The sequence below is a fragment of the Harpegnathos saltator genome, unplaced genomic scaffold (assembly GCF_003227715.2).
Source record: "Harpegnathos saltator strain DR-91 unplaced genomic scaffold, Hsal_v8.6 scaffold259, whole genome shotgun sequence".
Classification (NCBI taxonomy): domain Eukaryota; kingdom Metazoa; phylum Arthropoda; class Insecta; order Hymenoptera; family Formicidae; genus Harpegnathos; species Harpegnathos saltator.
This window is the reverse complement of record NW_020230049.1, coordinates 292697-306269: the sequence shown is the minus strand read 5'-3', so window position 1 is coordinate 306269 and position 13573 is coordinate 292697. Positions and strand designations below refer to the sequence as shown.

The 13573-nt window shown below is 39.3% G+C and overlaps 1 protein-coding gene across 2 annotated transcripts in view; it reads left to right on the top strand.

Moving 5' to 3' along the window:
- LOC105182079 (centrosomal protein of 135 kDa) overlaps positions 1 to 12060 on the top strand; it is a 59870-nt gene extending 47810 nt beyond the window's left edge. For both annotated transcript variants that reach the window (XM_011139229.2, XM_011139230.3), the window contains 6 exons: positions 4028 to 4307; positions 4369 to 4566; positions 4738 to 4914; positions 5014 to 5216; positions 5412 to 5543; positions 10682 to 12060. In XM_011139229.2, coding sequence (XP_011137531.1) covers positions 4028 to 4307; positions 4369 to 4566; positions 4738 to 4914; positions 5014 to 5216; positions 5412 to 5543; positions 10682 to 10736 — 1045 coding nt within the window. In that variant the 3' untranslated portion in view covers positions 10737 to 12060. The remainder of the gene's footprint in view (positions 1 to 4027; positions 4308 to 4368; positions 4567 to 4737; positions 4915 to 5013; positions 5217 to 5411; positions 5544 to 10681) is intronic.
- The last annotated feature ends 1513 nt before the right edge of the window (positions 12061 to 13573 follow it).

The following is a 13573-nucleotide window of genomic DNA, read 5'->3' as shown; positions in this document are numbered from 1 at the left end:
GTTCGACCAATCTTCATCCTCCGTGTTGGAGGGATCAATAATAATAAACTTGTTCGTTTGCGAGTCGCGATGAGCACGTGCCGCTTACTTCAAGTTCCGCTTCCTATTGTTTACTTATTTATTTATTATACACTTATGATAAATATGCTGTTTAGGGGTTTAGCCACCTCCAATAGTCTTGATGCTGACATACAGAGTGTCCCACTTTAAATTCCCCAGGCAAATATCTCGAAAAATATGGAAGATACGGAAAAATATTTCAGACAAAAGTTGCATGGTTTCAAGGAGGACATAAAACAACTATATCAGTTTATTTACAGATAACGCCACTTTCGAGTTTTATTCACTGATCGTTACTTTTCTTAAATGGAAATTCCAATTTTTTATTATATCATCTTTTTCTATCAATTAATTTGAACAGCTTTTGTCTGAAACAATTTTTTATTTGCCTAACATTTTTTGAGATATTTAGGGAAATCTTGGTAACTTTTTCAATATTTAATTTACGATATTTCGCTAACTTATTGTCGAAAGAAAAAGATGGTACTAAACTTTTTTACTCTATTTAGACTCAGGAATATATTGTTGTATGATAGCATCCTGATTTTTGTTAATTTGATGATTTTGAAATGTCCAGAAATCGATGGGTTAACAAAAGTTAGGGCACTATTGTAACAATATATTCTTGAGATCAAATAAAGTAAAAATGTGTAGTACTATTTTCTCTTTCGACAAATAATTAGCAAGATATCATAAGTTAAATATTGGAAAAGTTACCAAGTTTTCCTTAAACATCTAAAAAAATATTAAGCAAATAAAAAAATGTTTCAGACAAAACTTGTTCATATTAATTAGTAGAAAAGGATGATATAATAAAAAAATTGGGGTTTCCATTTAACCCATTTGCATCCAAGCGCGGAATATTCCGCGAGCCGCGACTGTCTGCTATCACCGAACGCGGAATATTCCGCGAGCCCGCGACTGACTTTTATCACCGAGCGCGGAATATTCCGCGAGCCCGCGACTGTCTTTCATTACCAGTCGCTGAATATCCTTCAGATGCCACAGATCGTGTCTGATCCCTTTGAGAACATCTCCCCTACATCAGTTCATTATATTCTAAACAAGTTTTACTTTCGTTGTGAAAATCTTTTTAACTGCCATTATGAGTAAGTGCTGTCAATTTATATTTAAATTTAACAAATCCAAATTTAAAAAATAATCTAATTTTATAATTCAAACTAAAATTTAGTTGCCCCAATGGATTTTGACCATCTTGACGATTCGGATTCAAGTATAGAAATAGGACATACTCGAAAACGTATCCGTCGCATTTCATCAAGTGATGACAGCGAAGTTGATCAGTGCGGCAGTTTTATAAATGAAGATTACATGTGGAAAGCCGAAAATCATACGCCAATTATACATGATTTTTCAATTGTGGGTGGTGCAACTGTAAATACGCAAAATCTGTCGAGAAAGGAAGTTTTTGAATTATTTTTTAACAAAGAATTAGTTTCAAAAATAATTACAGAGACAAATAAATATGGCGCAACCGACGCAGATTTTATACCTCTTACAGACGATGAACTAAAAGTATTTATTGCTTTAAACATTTTAATGAGTTTAGTTCCTAAGCCCACTATTCAGAGTTATTGGACCACAGATAAAAGCATAGGAACACCATACTTTAAGAATATTATGTGCCGTAACCGATTTGTCTCTATCGCTAGAAATTTACGTTTTTCTAGTAATAATAATTCTAATGACGCGCTCATAAAAATTCGAGAAGTTTCTGAAATGGTAAAAAAGACTTTTATTCGCATGTATGTACCAAATAAAAACATTTCGATTGATGAATCATTAATGCAATGTAGAAGCCGTTTACATTATATACAATTTATTAGAACGAAACGAGCGAGATTTGGTATTAAGTTTTACAAACTGTGTGATTCGAAATCGAGATACATACACAATTTTAATATATATGTAAGAAAAGATAAAACTAATACTGGATCTGCTAGCAGAAATGTTGTAATAGATTTGTTGAAAGAAAGTGGGTTATTGCACAAAGGATATTGTTTATTTATTGATAATTAGTACAGTTCACCGACCTTATATCGAGAATTATATAATATGGAAACAAACGTATGTGGAACAGCGAGAATGAATAGGAAAGAAATGCCTCGGGAACTAAAATTACACCAATTACAAAAGGGAGAAGCTGTTGTATTTTCTACAAGGGATATGGCGGCGATAAAGTGGAAGGATAAAAAAGATGTCGTTTTACTAACAACTATGCATGGCTTAGATTTTGCCGAAACGGGGAAAACAAACCGATATATCGGACAAAAGAGTTTAAAACCAACAGTAATAATAGATTACAATCAGTATATGGGTGGAGTTGATGTTGGCGATCAAATGTTAAGCAAATTTCACACTATGCGAAGATGTAAAAAAGCCTATAAGAAAATATTTTTTTACTTCATAGACATGATGTTACTAAACAGTTACGTAATTTTTAAAAACCATAAAAAAGATCGAGCTTTTCATGTTTACAAACGAAAATTAGCCGAAGAAATTATTGACAAATATTTACCAAATGTAAAAGTAAGTGAGGCATCTATCAATGATTCGATAACGCGATATACTGGCAGGCATTTTCCTATACGGATACCTGCAACTCTAGCAAAGGGAAACAGAACATGCAAAGCGATGCGTTGCATGCTTATCTAAGTCTCTTCGAAGAGAAACAGTTTTTAAATGCCATATCTGCGATGTAGCATTATGTATTGATCACTTTAAGGAATTCCACGAGAAATAATTTTTTTATTTTATCTATAAAATAATTTTTATTTTTTTTCCTTTTTTATAAAAAAAATGTAAAATGCGTTGTTTGCGATGTAACACTGTGTATCAATTGTTTTAAAAAGTATATGTTAAATAAACTCCACACTGAGAGAAAAGTATATGATATTTGGAACTATAATGATATAGTAACTAAATTATAGTCCGAAATATCATATTTATAGTAAATATTACCATAATATCGGTAATAATTACGATATAGGCATAGTATAACCAACCATATAATATTTTTACTAAGAATTATAGTAAGTTAAACTAAAATTATTGTATGGATATAAATATAAAATAGTAGGTAAAGTAACTCTTTTATATAATCAATATTACCGGAATATTTGCTAAATGATGACAGATGTAACTATATGAATATTAAATCTCACTATATTTGTGAATGAGAAATTACCATATATGTGGTAAAAGTAACTAAACAATTATTTAAGACAATCATTGACTATATATTTGAGTTTATTCTACTATATTTTGCAGGTTCCACGAACTATAAAAATATGGTTGATGCCAAAATGAACTATAAAATATAGTGAGATTATAATTAATACAACTATATTTTTCTATCAGTGCATGAACACTTCTGGTGTCATGTACTGCACATACGACCGACCACGCGCGGTGATACGGGCCAGTCGTCAATTGGTGGACGTCGCTGATGCCTGAACACGGCACATTAACTAGGGTCATGATGCAAATGGGTTAAGAAAAGTAATGAATATTTCGAAAGTGGCGCCATCTGTAAACAAACTGATATAGGCCGTGTTTCAAAATTTACTGCCAGCGCTGAAGAGTTATGATTTGCGTGACACAAACTAAATATTTTCAGTACTGGCAGTGAATTTTGGAACACGGCTATAGTTGTTTCATGTCCCCCTTTAAACCATACAACTTTTGTCTGAAATATTTTTCGATTTAATGTAGTGTTTCTGAGATATTTGAATGGATCCTTTATAAATAGGACACTCTGTCAACATCGAGACCATTGGAAATGAGTTTTTTAAACTGCATGTTTACCTTACTTATTTACTTATTATTCTTATTATTTTTTACTTTCTACTTCCGATTGTCTGTTGATTCGTCGTCTGCTAATAACGTCTGATCTCTTCATGTTCTTTACACCGTTTGCTTCACTGTGCAACGGCATTAATTGTAGAATATGCGTCGATCAGAGCGCCGAGCAGGAACGGCAGCTGAGGTCGCTGCAGCTGGAGATGGAGACGATCCAACGGCAGTTCGATGCCGCGTCAATCGACCGCGAGAACGCGATTCAGGAGAATCGGAAGCTGCAGGACGACTTGGCCGCAGCGACCTGCGAGGTGCGCAATATGCAGCGCGAGTTGGAGGCTTCGCGCGCTGAGGCCTACGACCTCAAGAGGCAGCTGCAGACCTACGTGAGCGAGGTTCGCCGCGCTGAGGAACTCCTCAACCGAAAGGTAAGATCCCGAAGGAAGGATTCGCGTGGACTTTACAACTCTCTTCGCACATGTCTTCCAGGAGAATGAGAGGACAGAGATGTTGAACCACTTCCGCAGCCTCAGCCTGGAGGCGACAGTCTTGGAAACCAACAATCACAGCTTGGAATCCGAAGCGGCGGAAGCCAGGGGCGCCCTGCAGACGGCGAGGCACCAGATGCTCGACCTGGAACGTCAACTGGCCGACAGAGACTGCTTGATCAAAGGCTACGAGACTCAGGTATATCAGGTTCTACCGTTGAAAACGTGTCAAGAGTCCACGTAGTAGTCGCTGGCTACTCTATTAATATCGCTTACTCATGACTAATGCGGGTGAATTGAATTCTGGAGCTTCCAGAGGAGCTTCCTGAACGTCGGCTCTTTGTTCATGTCGGTTTAATGGTTCCCTCAGATAAGCAAACTGACGCAGAGTGTCGCCAACATGGAGACACAGCTGCGACAGCAGACCGAGCAGAAGCTCCACGCCGAGTCCGATCTCATGGCGATCAGGGACCTGTGCGTGAAACTGGATCAGCAAAAGGACGCGCTTCTGGAGCAACTCGGCGACAAGAATTCAGCAAAAGCGCACGTGAGTTCGCTTATGCTTCCGTTTGACCTTTCCGGCTGTCACCTTTTCCCTTCTTTCGCGTGCTGCTTCACGATTACACTTCTTCATTTTTTCGCGCAGTACGAGGCGCAGCTGTCCAGGCTGAAGGCCGAGCAGAGCGTCGCGGAAGACCAGATGATCCGGGATCGTGTGACGGTGGAGCGGCTGGAGACCCTTTTGGACCAAGCGAGGCAGGAATCGATCAACGCGCAAGCCATCAATCAGGAACTGGAGAACGAGATCGCCCGGCTAAAGCAGAGGATCAGCGAGCTTCAGAGCAAACTGTACGCGTCCGATGAAGGGAGATTTAGCGAATATATTTCGGTGGATTGAAATTGTAGATCTTGAAACAGCCAAATCAGCCTGCGCATGATGCCGATCGCGAGTTCTCCGTTTGTGCGCATTCAGTTTCGACAACTTGCACAGGTTCTTATGGCTTTTCTAAAAGCGACCATGCTCAGCGTCCCTCCTGATCGCAGGTCGTCCGAATCCGTGGAGCTCAGGCGGTATCAGACTCAAGCGGCGGAGTATAACAAGCAGGTCAGCGAGCTTCGCAGACAAGTCACCAATGAAAGGTTCGACCGAGCGAGGAAGGAAGAGGAAAGTCGCAGGTATTCCTCGTCGCTGGCGAGACGACTCGCGCTCGCGTCCAGTCTCAGTGTTCCTTCTCGTGTTTCTTCGTCTCGCGCTTCCTGTTCCGAGTTTCACCCATCGCGACCGTTTCCGCGTCTAGATATTCCGACGAGCCCACGTTTCCGCTCCAGCCAACGTCGACGCAAGATCATGCGATACCTCCTCCTCCTCCTCCTCCTTCTCCTCCTCCTCAGCCGGACACGAGGCCCTCCAGCGACGACTCCAGTGTTGCTGCTCTCGCGTCCAGGTAGAACCCAACATGGCTGTAACGTCTCCCGCGCGCGCGAAAGTCCGGCATGATCGACCTCGCGAGCGATATCGCGTGCCAATGACGAAATTCGTCTACCAGGCAGACGGACTGGCTGAAGAAGCCGTACACCGCACTTCCCCGATACATCTCGTGCGTGACTGGTGACGATTCCGCCAGCGGAACCCCGGGACCGACACGCGAGCACGACGATCGGACCGCTCTTTCGTCGTTCCCCGCAGAGTGCCGGTGCCGCCCGACCTTCGGCAGACGCGTTCTCGTCTCCGCCGACGTCACGTCGCGGTGTCCCGCCACAACGTTCCCCTACTGCTCGCGGCGCAGGTCCTCCGACGACGCGGAGGACGAAGGCATGAATGATCGTTAGGGCGACTTCGCCGAGCGCATCTAGTTGATAACGTGGACTTGCTCTGTCGGAACTTTTAAGCTTTCTTACGGCGACCCGTACACGGTCTTTTCCGCGACGTCATATGATTTATACGGAGCGCGTACATGCACGTTTGTAGGAAATATATACGGATTTTTTTACCCCGAAAGATCGCCTTTTTCATGCGCACGCGCGCGATCACATGATTCTTCGACCGTTCGACGCGACGCAGCGCGATAGAAATAATGGCAAGATCGTACGGAAGAAAATATCGTTCTATTGATAAGACGATTACTCGGTTTGCTTCTTCCTTCCTTCTTTCAAGTGAGCTCATCTCCAGCAGAGAATGTTTTCTTGATAATAGTCTTACTTGTATCTTAAATTGCACTATTGTCACAATTTAGAACAGTTTATTATCATGTATTCGAATGAAGAATTTATTTTCTGTCTCTTTCTCTAAGAATTCATATTCGGGTAAAAAAGATGATATACAGGGTAAGTCATTTTAATTTATCCACATTGATAACTTCGAAGATTATGGAAATATCGAAAAATGTCCAAAAGAAAAGTTATAGGGTTCGTAAGAGATCAACTGATGGTGACCTTGAGGAGCATTTTCAAGGTCAGTTGAAGGTCAACTAAATTTTTTAAAATAGAAAGCCCAATTTTTTGTTATATCTTCTTTTCCTACCAATTAATTTGAACAACTTTGTCTGAAACATTCTTTTTGCCTAATATTTTTTGAGATATTTAAGGAAAATTTTTTCAACATTTAATTTATATCTCGCTAATCATTTGTCGAAAATGCAGCAAAAAATGGTACTAGACTTTTTTACTCTATTTAATCTCAAGAATATATTGTTATAACAGTGCCTTTACTTTTGTTAATTTTTTGATTTTGAAATTTCCAAAGATCAATAAATTAACCAAAGTAAAGGCATTACTATAGCAATATATTCTTCAGATTAAATAAAGTAAAAAAGTCTAGTATCATTTTTTCTTTCGACAAATGATTAGCGAGATATCGTAAGTTAAATATTGAAAATATTATCAAGTTTTCCTTAAATATCTCTAAAAACATTAGGCAAATAAAAGAATGTTTCAGACGAAAGTTGTTCAAATTAATTGGTAGAAAAAGAAGATATAATAAAAAATTGGGCTTTCTATTTTAAAAAATTGAGTTGACCTTCAACTGACTTTGAAAATGCCCCTCAAGGCCAAAGGTCAAGGTCACCATCAGTTGATCCCTTACGAATCCTATAACTTTTCTTTTGGACATTTTTCGATAGTTCCATAATCTTCGAAGTTATCAGTGTGGATAAATTAAAATGGCTCACCCTGTATATACAGGGTGAGGCACCTAAAACAGGCCACCTGGATAACTTTGAAAATATACAAGATAGAAAAGAAATGTCAAATACAGAAGTTCTAGGATTTCAAGTGACGCATCACATAGCTATATTAGTATAATCTTGAGTAGCGTCATCAAGGTTACAGGAAGGTCACTTTGAATTTTTTAAATGGAAATTCCAATTTTTTATTATATCATCTTTTTCCACCAACTAATTTGAACAATTTTTGTCTAAAACATTTTGTTAATTGCATAATATTTTTTGAGCTATTTAAAAAAAGAAAGCTTGATAACTTTCTCAATATTTGGTTTATATCTCAATTATTTGTCGGAAGAAAAAGTGGTACTAGACCTTTTTTACTTTATTTAGTCTCAAAAATATGCTGCGACAATAGTGCTCTAATTTTTATTAACTTGATGATCTTTGGAAATTTCAAAATTATCATATCATTAGACAAAATTTAGAGCGCTATTGTAACGACATATTTTTGAGACCTAATGGAATAAAAAAGTCTAACATCACTTTTTTTTCCGACAAATATTTACCAAAATATGGTAAACCAAATATTGAGAAAGTTACTAAGTTTTCCTTAAATATTTCAAAAAGCATTAGGCAAATAAAAAAATATACTTCAGACAAAAGTTGCTCAAATTAATGGGTGAAAAAAGATGATGTAATAAAAAATGGAGGTTTCTATTTAAAAAATTCAAGATGGTCTTCTCGTAACCTAGACGATGTTGATTTAACTTTTATATTTTTTTTCTATCTTGCATATTTTTAAAATTATTCAGAGGATCCGACTTTTTTTCGCCATCTTGTATAATCATATACATCCACATGGGAAAAGAATAATGTTAAATGAATAAAGGAAGAAATAGTTTTATTCAAATAAACGTTGACATTATATGCTGCCAGCAACATAAGCATTTATTTCAATTGCATTTGTATTTCAATTGTACGACAGAACTTTTTTCGTTGTGGACGTATATGATTACATATGATTATACATGGACAAAATTCATACATGATCTTTTCTCTTCCCGGGTACATACTTAAATTAGTATGTATTGTACAGAATGTCTCTCTTAGATCAGCCGAATATCTCGAAAACTGAGTGCGGCAGACAAAAATGTTTCAAATAAAAGTTATAGGGTTTTAACAAATGTGTCAAATGGCGATATTCACTTGACCTTGAGAATAGTTGCGAAGGAGTTCTCGAAGTCCATTTTAAAATCTTAAATGAAGACCTTCATTTTTTATTGTCTTTTTTTCTTATTATTTTCTTATTATTTTATTATCTTTTTATTGTCTTTTTCTACCAATTAATTTCGATCACTTTTGTCTGAAACATTTTTTTATTTGCCTAATATTTTTTGAGATATTAAAAAAAACCTTGGTAACTTTTTCGATATTTACGATATCTCGGTAACTATTTGTCGGAAGAAAAAGACTTTTTTATGCTCAAGAATATGCTGTTACAATAGTGTCCTAACTTTTGTCAACTAGATGACCTTTAGAAATTTCAGTCATCAAGTTATACGAAGCAAACCGGATTCTTGTTTCAATTTAATATTTTTGATTGAAGTGCTAAATTTCCTAGGAACCGGAATGTACTTTGAATAAATTAGATGCTCACACGGCGAGATTGTGGCAGATTTGCGAATATGTAACTTTGGGTGAGTGCAAAAGTTCGTGCGGAGTTTGTGAGTAAAAGTCACACAGTGATTAGGCAAACAAAAATCTTTATTCAATCAATGATATATTCTCCATCGTTTTCTATAATCTTTTCCCAACGTTCTGGCAGCATACGGATGCCTCGATCATAAAAACTGCGCGGTTTAGATTCGAAGAACGAAGAGACGCCGTTTTTTAAGGCCTCCAAAGAGTCAAAGTTTTTTCCATTTAAATAATTTTGCAATGACCGGAACAAGTGATAGTCAGATGGTGCGATATCAGGAGAATACAGTGGATGCGTTAAGACATCCCATTTCAGGCTCTTCAGTTTGCGCAGCGTCTTTTTCGAAACGTGTGGTCTGGCGTTGTCGTGATGAAAGACGACTCCCTTGCGATTTGACAAAATCGGACGTTTCTCTTTTATTTCTCGATTCAGATTGGTTAATTGGCGACAGTACTTGTCCGAATCAATCGTTTCGTCAGCGGGGAGAAGCTCGAAATAGATTATGCCCTTGCAATCCCACCAAACAGAGAGCATCACCTTCATCGGGTGCAAACTGGCCTTTGGCATTGCGTCACCATGCTCACCTGATTGTTTCCATGTCCGTTTGCGCTGAACATTGTTGTAGAGGACCCATTTCTCATCGCCCGTCACTAGTCGATCCAAAAACGACTCGTTATTGAGCCGCCCGAGTAAAGAAACGGCTGCAGAAATTCGCTTGATTTTGTTCTTCTCGGTCAGCAAATGGGGCACCCATATATCGAGCTTCAAATCGAATCCCATCTTTTTTAAACGCCGAAAAGCGGTTGATCGGTCAACGTTTAGTGCTGTAGCAACTTCTTCTGTTGAAATTCGCGGATTATTGAGCACTAAAGTACGCAAAACATCGTCATCAATGTCAGAAGGTCGACCAGAGCGTGGCTCGTCTTCAAGGTTAAATTCTCCGCGCCGAAATTTAGCAAACCATTTTTCCACAGTTCGTTTAGCTGGTGCTTCATCCTGATAAACATCCTGAATGTTTTTTACGGCTGCGGCAACGTTTATTCCCTTCCGAAACTCGTAAAGCATAACATGCCGTAAATGCACCTTATCGATACTCATTTTTAAAGTGATATTTCTCGAAGCAGTTTGTATGAAAACAAATGATTTTGTTTTTAATAACAGCTGAAGACGTCACCTTTCCAACGTTATATAATATGTAGATGGAAGTATTAATGACAACACTTTACGACGCTTATAACTCCATCTATTGAAACTCCGCACGAACTTTTGCACTCACCCAATACTTTGAATAAATTAGATGCTCACACGGCGAGATTGTGGCAGATTTGCGAATATGTAACTTTACGAAACACTTGGGAGAGAAGCAAGCGAGACTTGAATGTAGCATACCTTTTTCTCAGCATACTCAACGCATCTCAATGTGCCTCACGTAATCCTCTGCTTTGTGTTCGCAGGTCGCTAAACTCGAGCCCGGACAGTTTCAATGTAGACTTAAATTTAATCGTGTAGGACACTACATACGATGTCTCTTGATCCCCGTAGATATTTGCAGCGGGGTGACATCGGTGGTACCGACATAGACACTGCGAGACGCACGAATCGATTCGACGCGTCCAACCCCGACATCGTAGCTTGCGCGTGCACCAAGCATCGTCAAGCACGTCCTGGCGCGGCCGACTGCAACGTGTGTCGTATCAATATAATTATATGTCCGGAACGAGCGGCAACCTGCGGAGCCGACGAGTCACGCGGTCAAGGGAATGAGACTCCCTCGGGCAAGGATCAGCGGAATAAAGCGGTATCTACGGATTCTTTCAAGAACGCGTCGTACGGATTCGCCACGACGCTGCAGCGTGCAAACTTCGTTACGGACGAAGGACATCTGGAGGATCTACCGACCTCCACTCCTTTGCGAGCCCTGAAGACGGAAATCTTGGAGGAGACGAGCCAGGCGACTGAAAGGATGCAAGATAAGAGCGTTGAAACCGAATTCGCGAAGGATGCGTCATCGGAGGCTCCGTCGAAGACCCTGTTGGACTTGTTGAGAGACGATCGGGTACAGCCTCGACGTTGCTTCTGCTCTGAGCCTCGCATAGTCCCGCGCGGGATCAGGAGGGTTATCGCGGTGAACACGATGAAAAGAATACCTGCGTGTCAAAGATCGAACAACGTGTACGCGTGTAGGAAATTTAATAGAAGACATTTCGTGCGGTATTATCCAACGAACAACGGTGAAGTCGACGGTCTTCACGGTGCAAGCAGCAAGAGCAAGGATGAAGATCGTCCTTTCAATATGTACAGCAATCCGAGCGATCACGAGGCACTCCGGACCGATAAGAAACGGAGCGATCGAGTTGCAAAGACGACCTCGAGGAGTCGCGTTGAAGATCGATCAAAGCGTCCAAGAGACTCGATGGAGCATAGCTGGAACAATCAGGACGTTCGAAAGGAATGGACGTATGTAGAATATTTGATGAACGATACGTTGAGACTGTTAGGTGGCACAAGCGCGTTGGGAGAGAAGAGGCTGAAGATCAGAGAGACGCGCAAAGAGAATCGCAACGGCAGACTCTGCGAGGCGCGAACTTCCACGGGTGTTGACTGAGAAATCAATGAAGAACTTGGGAGAACACCAATGATACCGAACAAGACTGCCGAGAAGAAACGGAAATTGCTTCACAGATCTCGTGCATTGAACAAGTGACCTTTGGTGTGCAGAAAGTAGACGAAGTAACGAAATAATTTAGTTTAAAGTATCTCTAATCAAGATATATAGTAATTTTAACTCGCCTGATTCATCAGCTGACGTCGCAATAAATTCTTTTATACTCTTTACGAGACAACATTCTATCCTGTACCTGTCCTGGCGTCGCGATGTTCCTTGAAATTTAACGGATTCTAAAACGATGAACATCAGCAAGTTCCTGAGTGACTGTCCAAACTTCTCCGTGGAATACGCGCGTGTGTGCAAAGTCGAGGGAGAATTCGGCAAACTGAGCTTGCGTGGCCGTCTAAAATTTCTCTCCTTCTGTTTTTTTTTTTTTTTGAAAAGCACACCCGGTAGTCGACGATTCGTGCACAATACGATGGAGAAAAGGAAGAGAGAGCCGCATATAAAACAATCCTTCTATGTTTTTTCCATATTCTCCTTCGTATTTAGTCATTTATTATATCGTTCTTTTATTCCTTTACACAGATGTTTATTTATGATCTCAATGATCGTACGAAACGGTGAACATGTAAACTAGGTAATTACAAATAATAAAAATAAAAAGCCTCTCACAAGATTTTCGTCCTCCTAAACGTTCATCAGCTATTTAAACTTGTTTTTCTTTATATATATTTATATATAAAATACATAATAGAGGCTCGCAGAAGGTCCATTATCATACTTTTTATGTCCTATCTTTAAACGGCCGTTTTGCAATATAGACGAAGCCGTTTCTCGATTTTCTTTTTTTCTCTCTTCCTCACTTTTTCTTTCTCTTTCTCTCGCACACACACACACACACACACACACACACACACACACACACACACACACACACACACACACACACTCTCTCTCTCTCCCCCCCCTCTCTCTTTCTCGCTTTCTCCACCGAACCAGTTAAATAATTACAAAAATCCGTTCCTTGCAACTTCTATGTCTTGTCACAATCTATTATAATACAAGAATCTTTTTACTTCGTTTTTCTTAAACGCGTTAAACTTACAATCTTAAGAAATTTACACAGAGGTTTAACATCGTGAATGAAATACAGGTATTATGTACAAGTATGTATATTATATATATATATATATTTATATATATAATATATATAATACATGTGTATATATATATATTGTATATGTACAATATATATATATACACATATATATATGAATATGATCAGCTTACTCTTATACTCTTTTTATGCGACGTACTGGTGTTTTTCAGGGAACTGATTAAACAATAAATGCAATCTATGCCGCTTCGCAAAGTAGTGACGTCCGAGAATGTAAAACTCGTCACTAGCGCGTCTCATCGCAGCGAAAAATGAAAATATGCCTCTACATAAATTACACTTTGAACTTTCCCGGCGAATCTCTCTCTTCCCTTCTCTGTTTCTCTCGCTCTTATCTCTCTCGAACAATGCGGTTCAGCCGACTCGGTTCAAGACTCGAGGAAAATGATCCTTTTGCGACAATCTTCCGCTCGCCTGTCTCTCGCATACAATGTAATTGATGAAAGAAATACCGTCGTCCTCCGTGGCAATTCACGCGAAAGCAAAACAGTGTTGGAGTATTACGCCGAAAGACAACTTTGTCATTATGCGTTGCAACGCCGTCCGCGCGATATCACA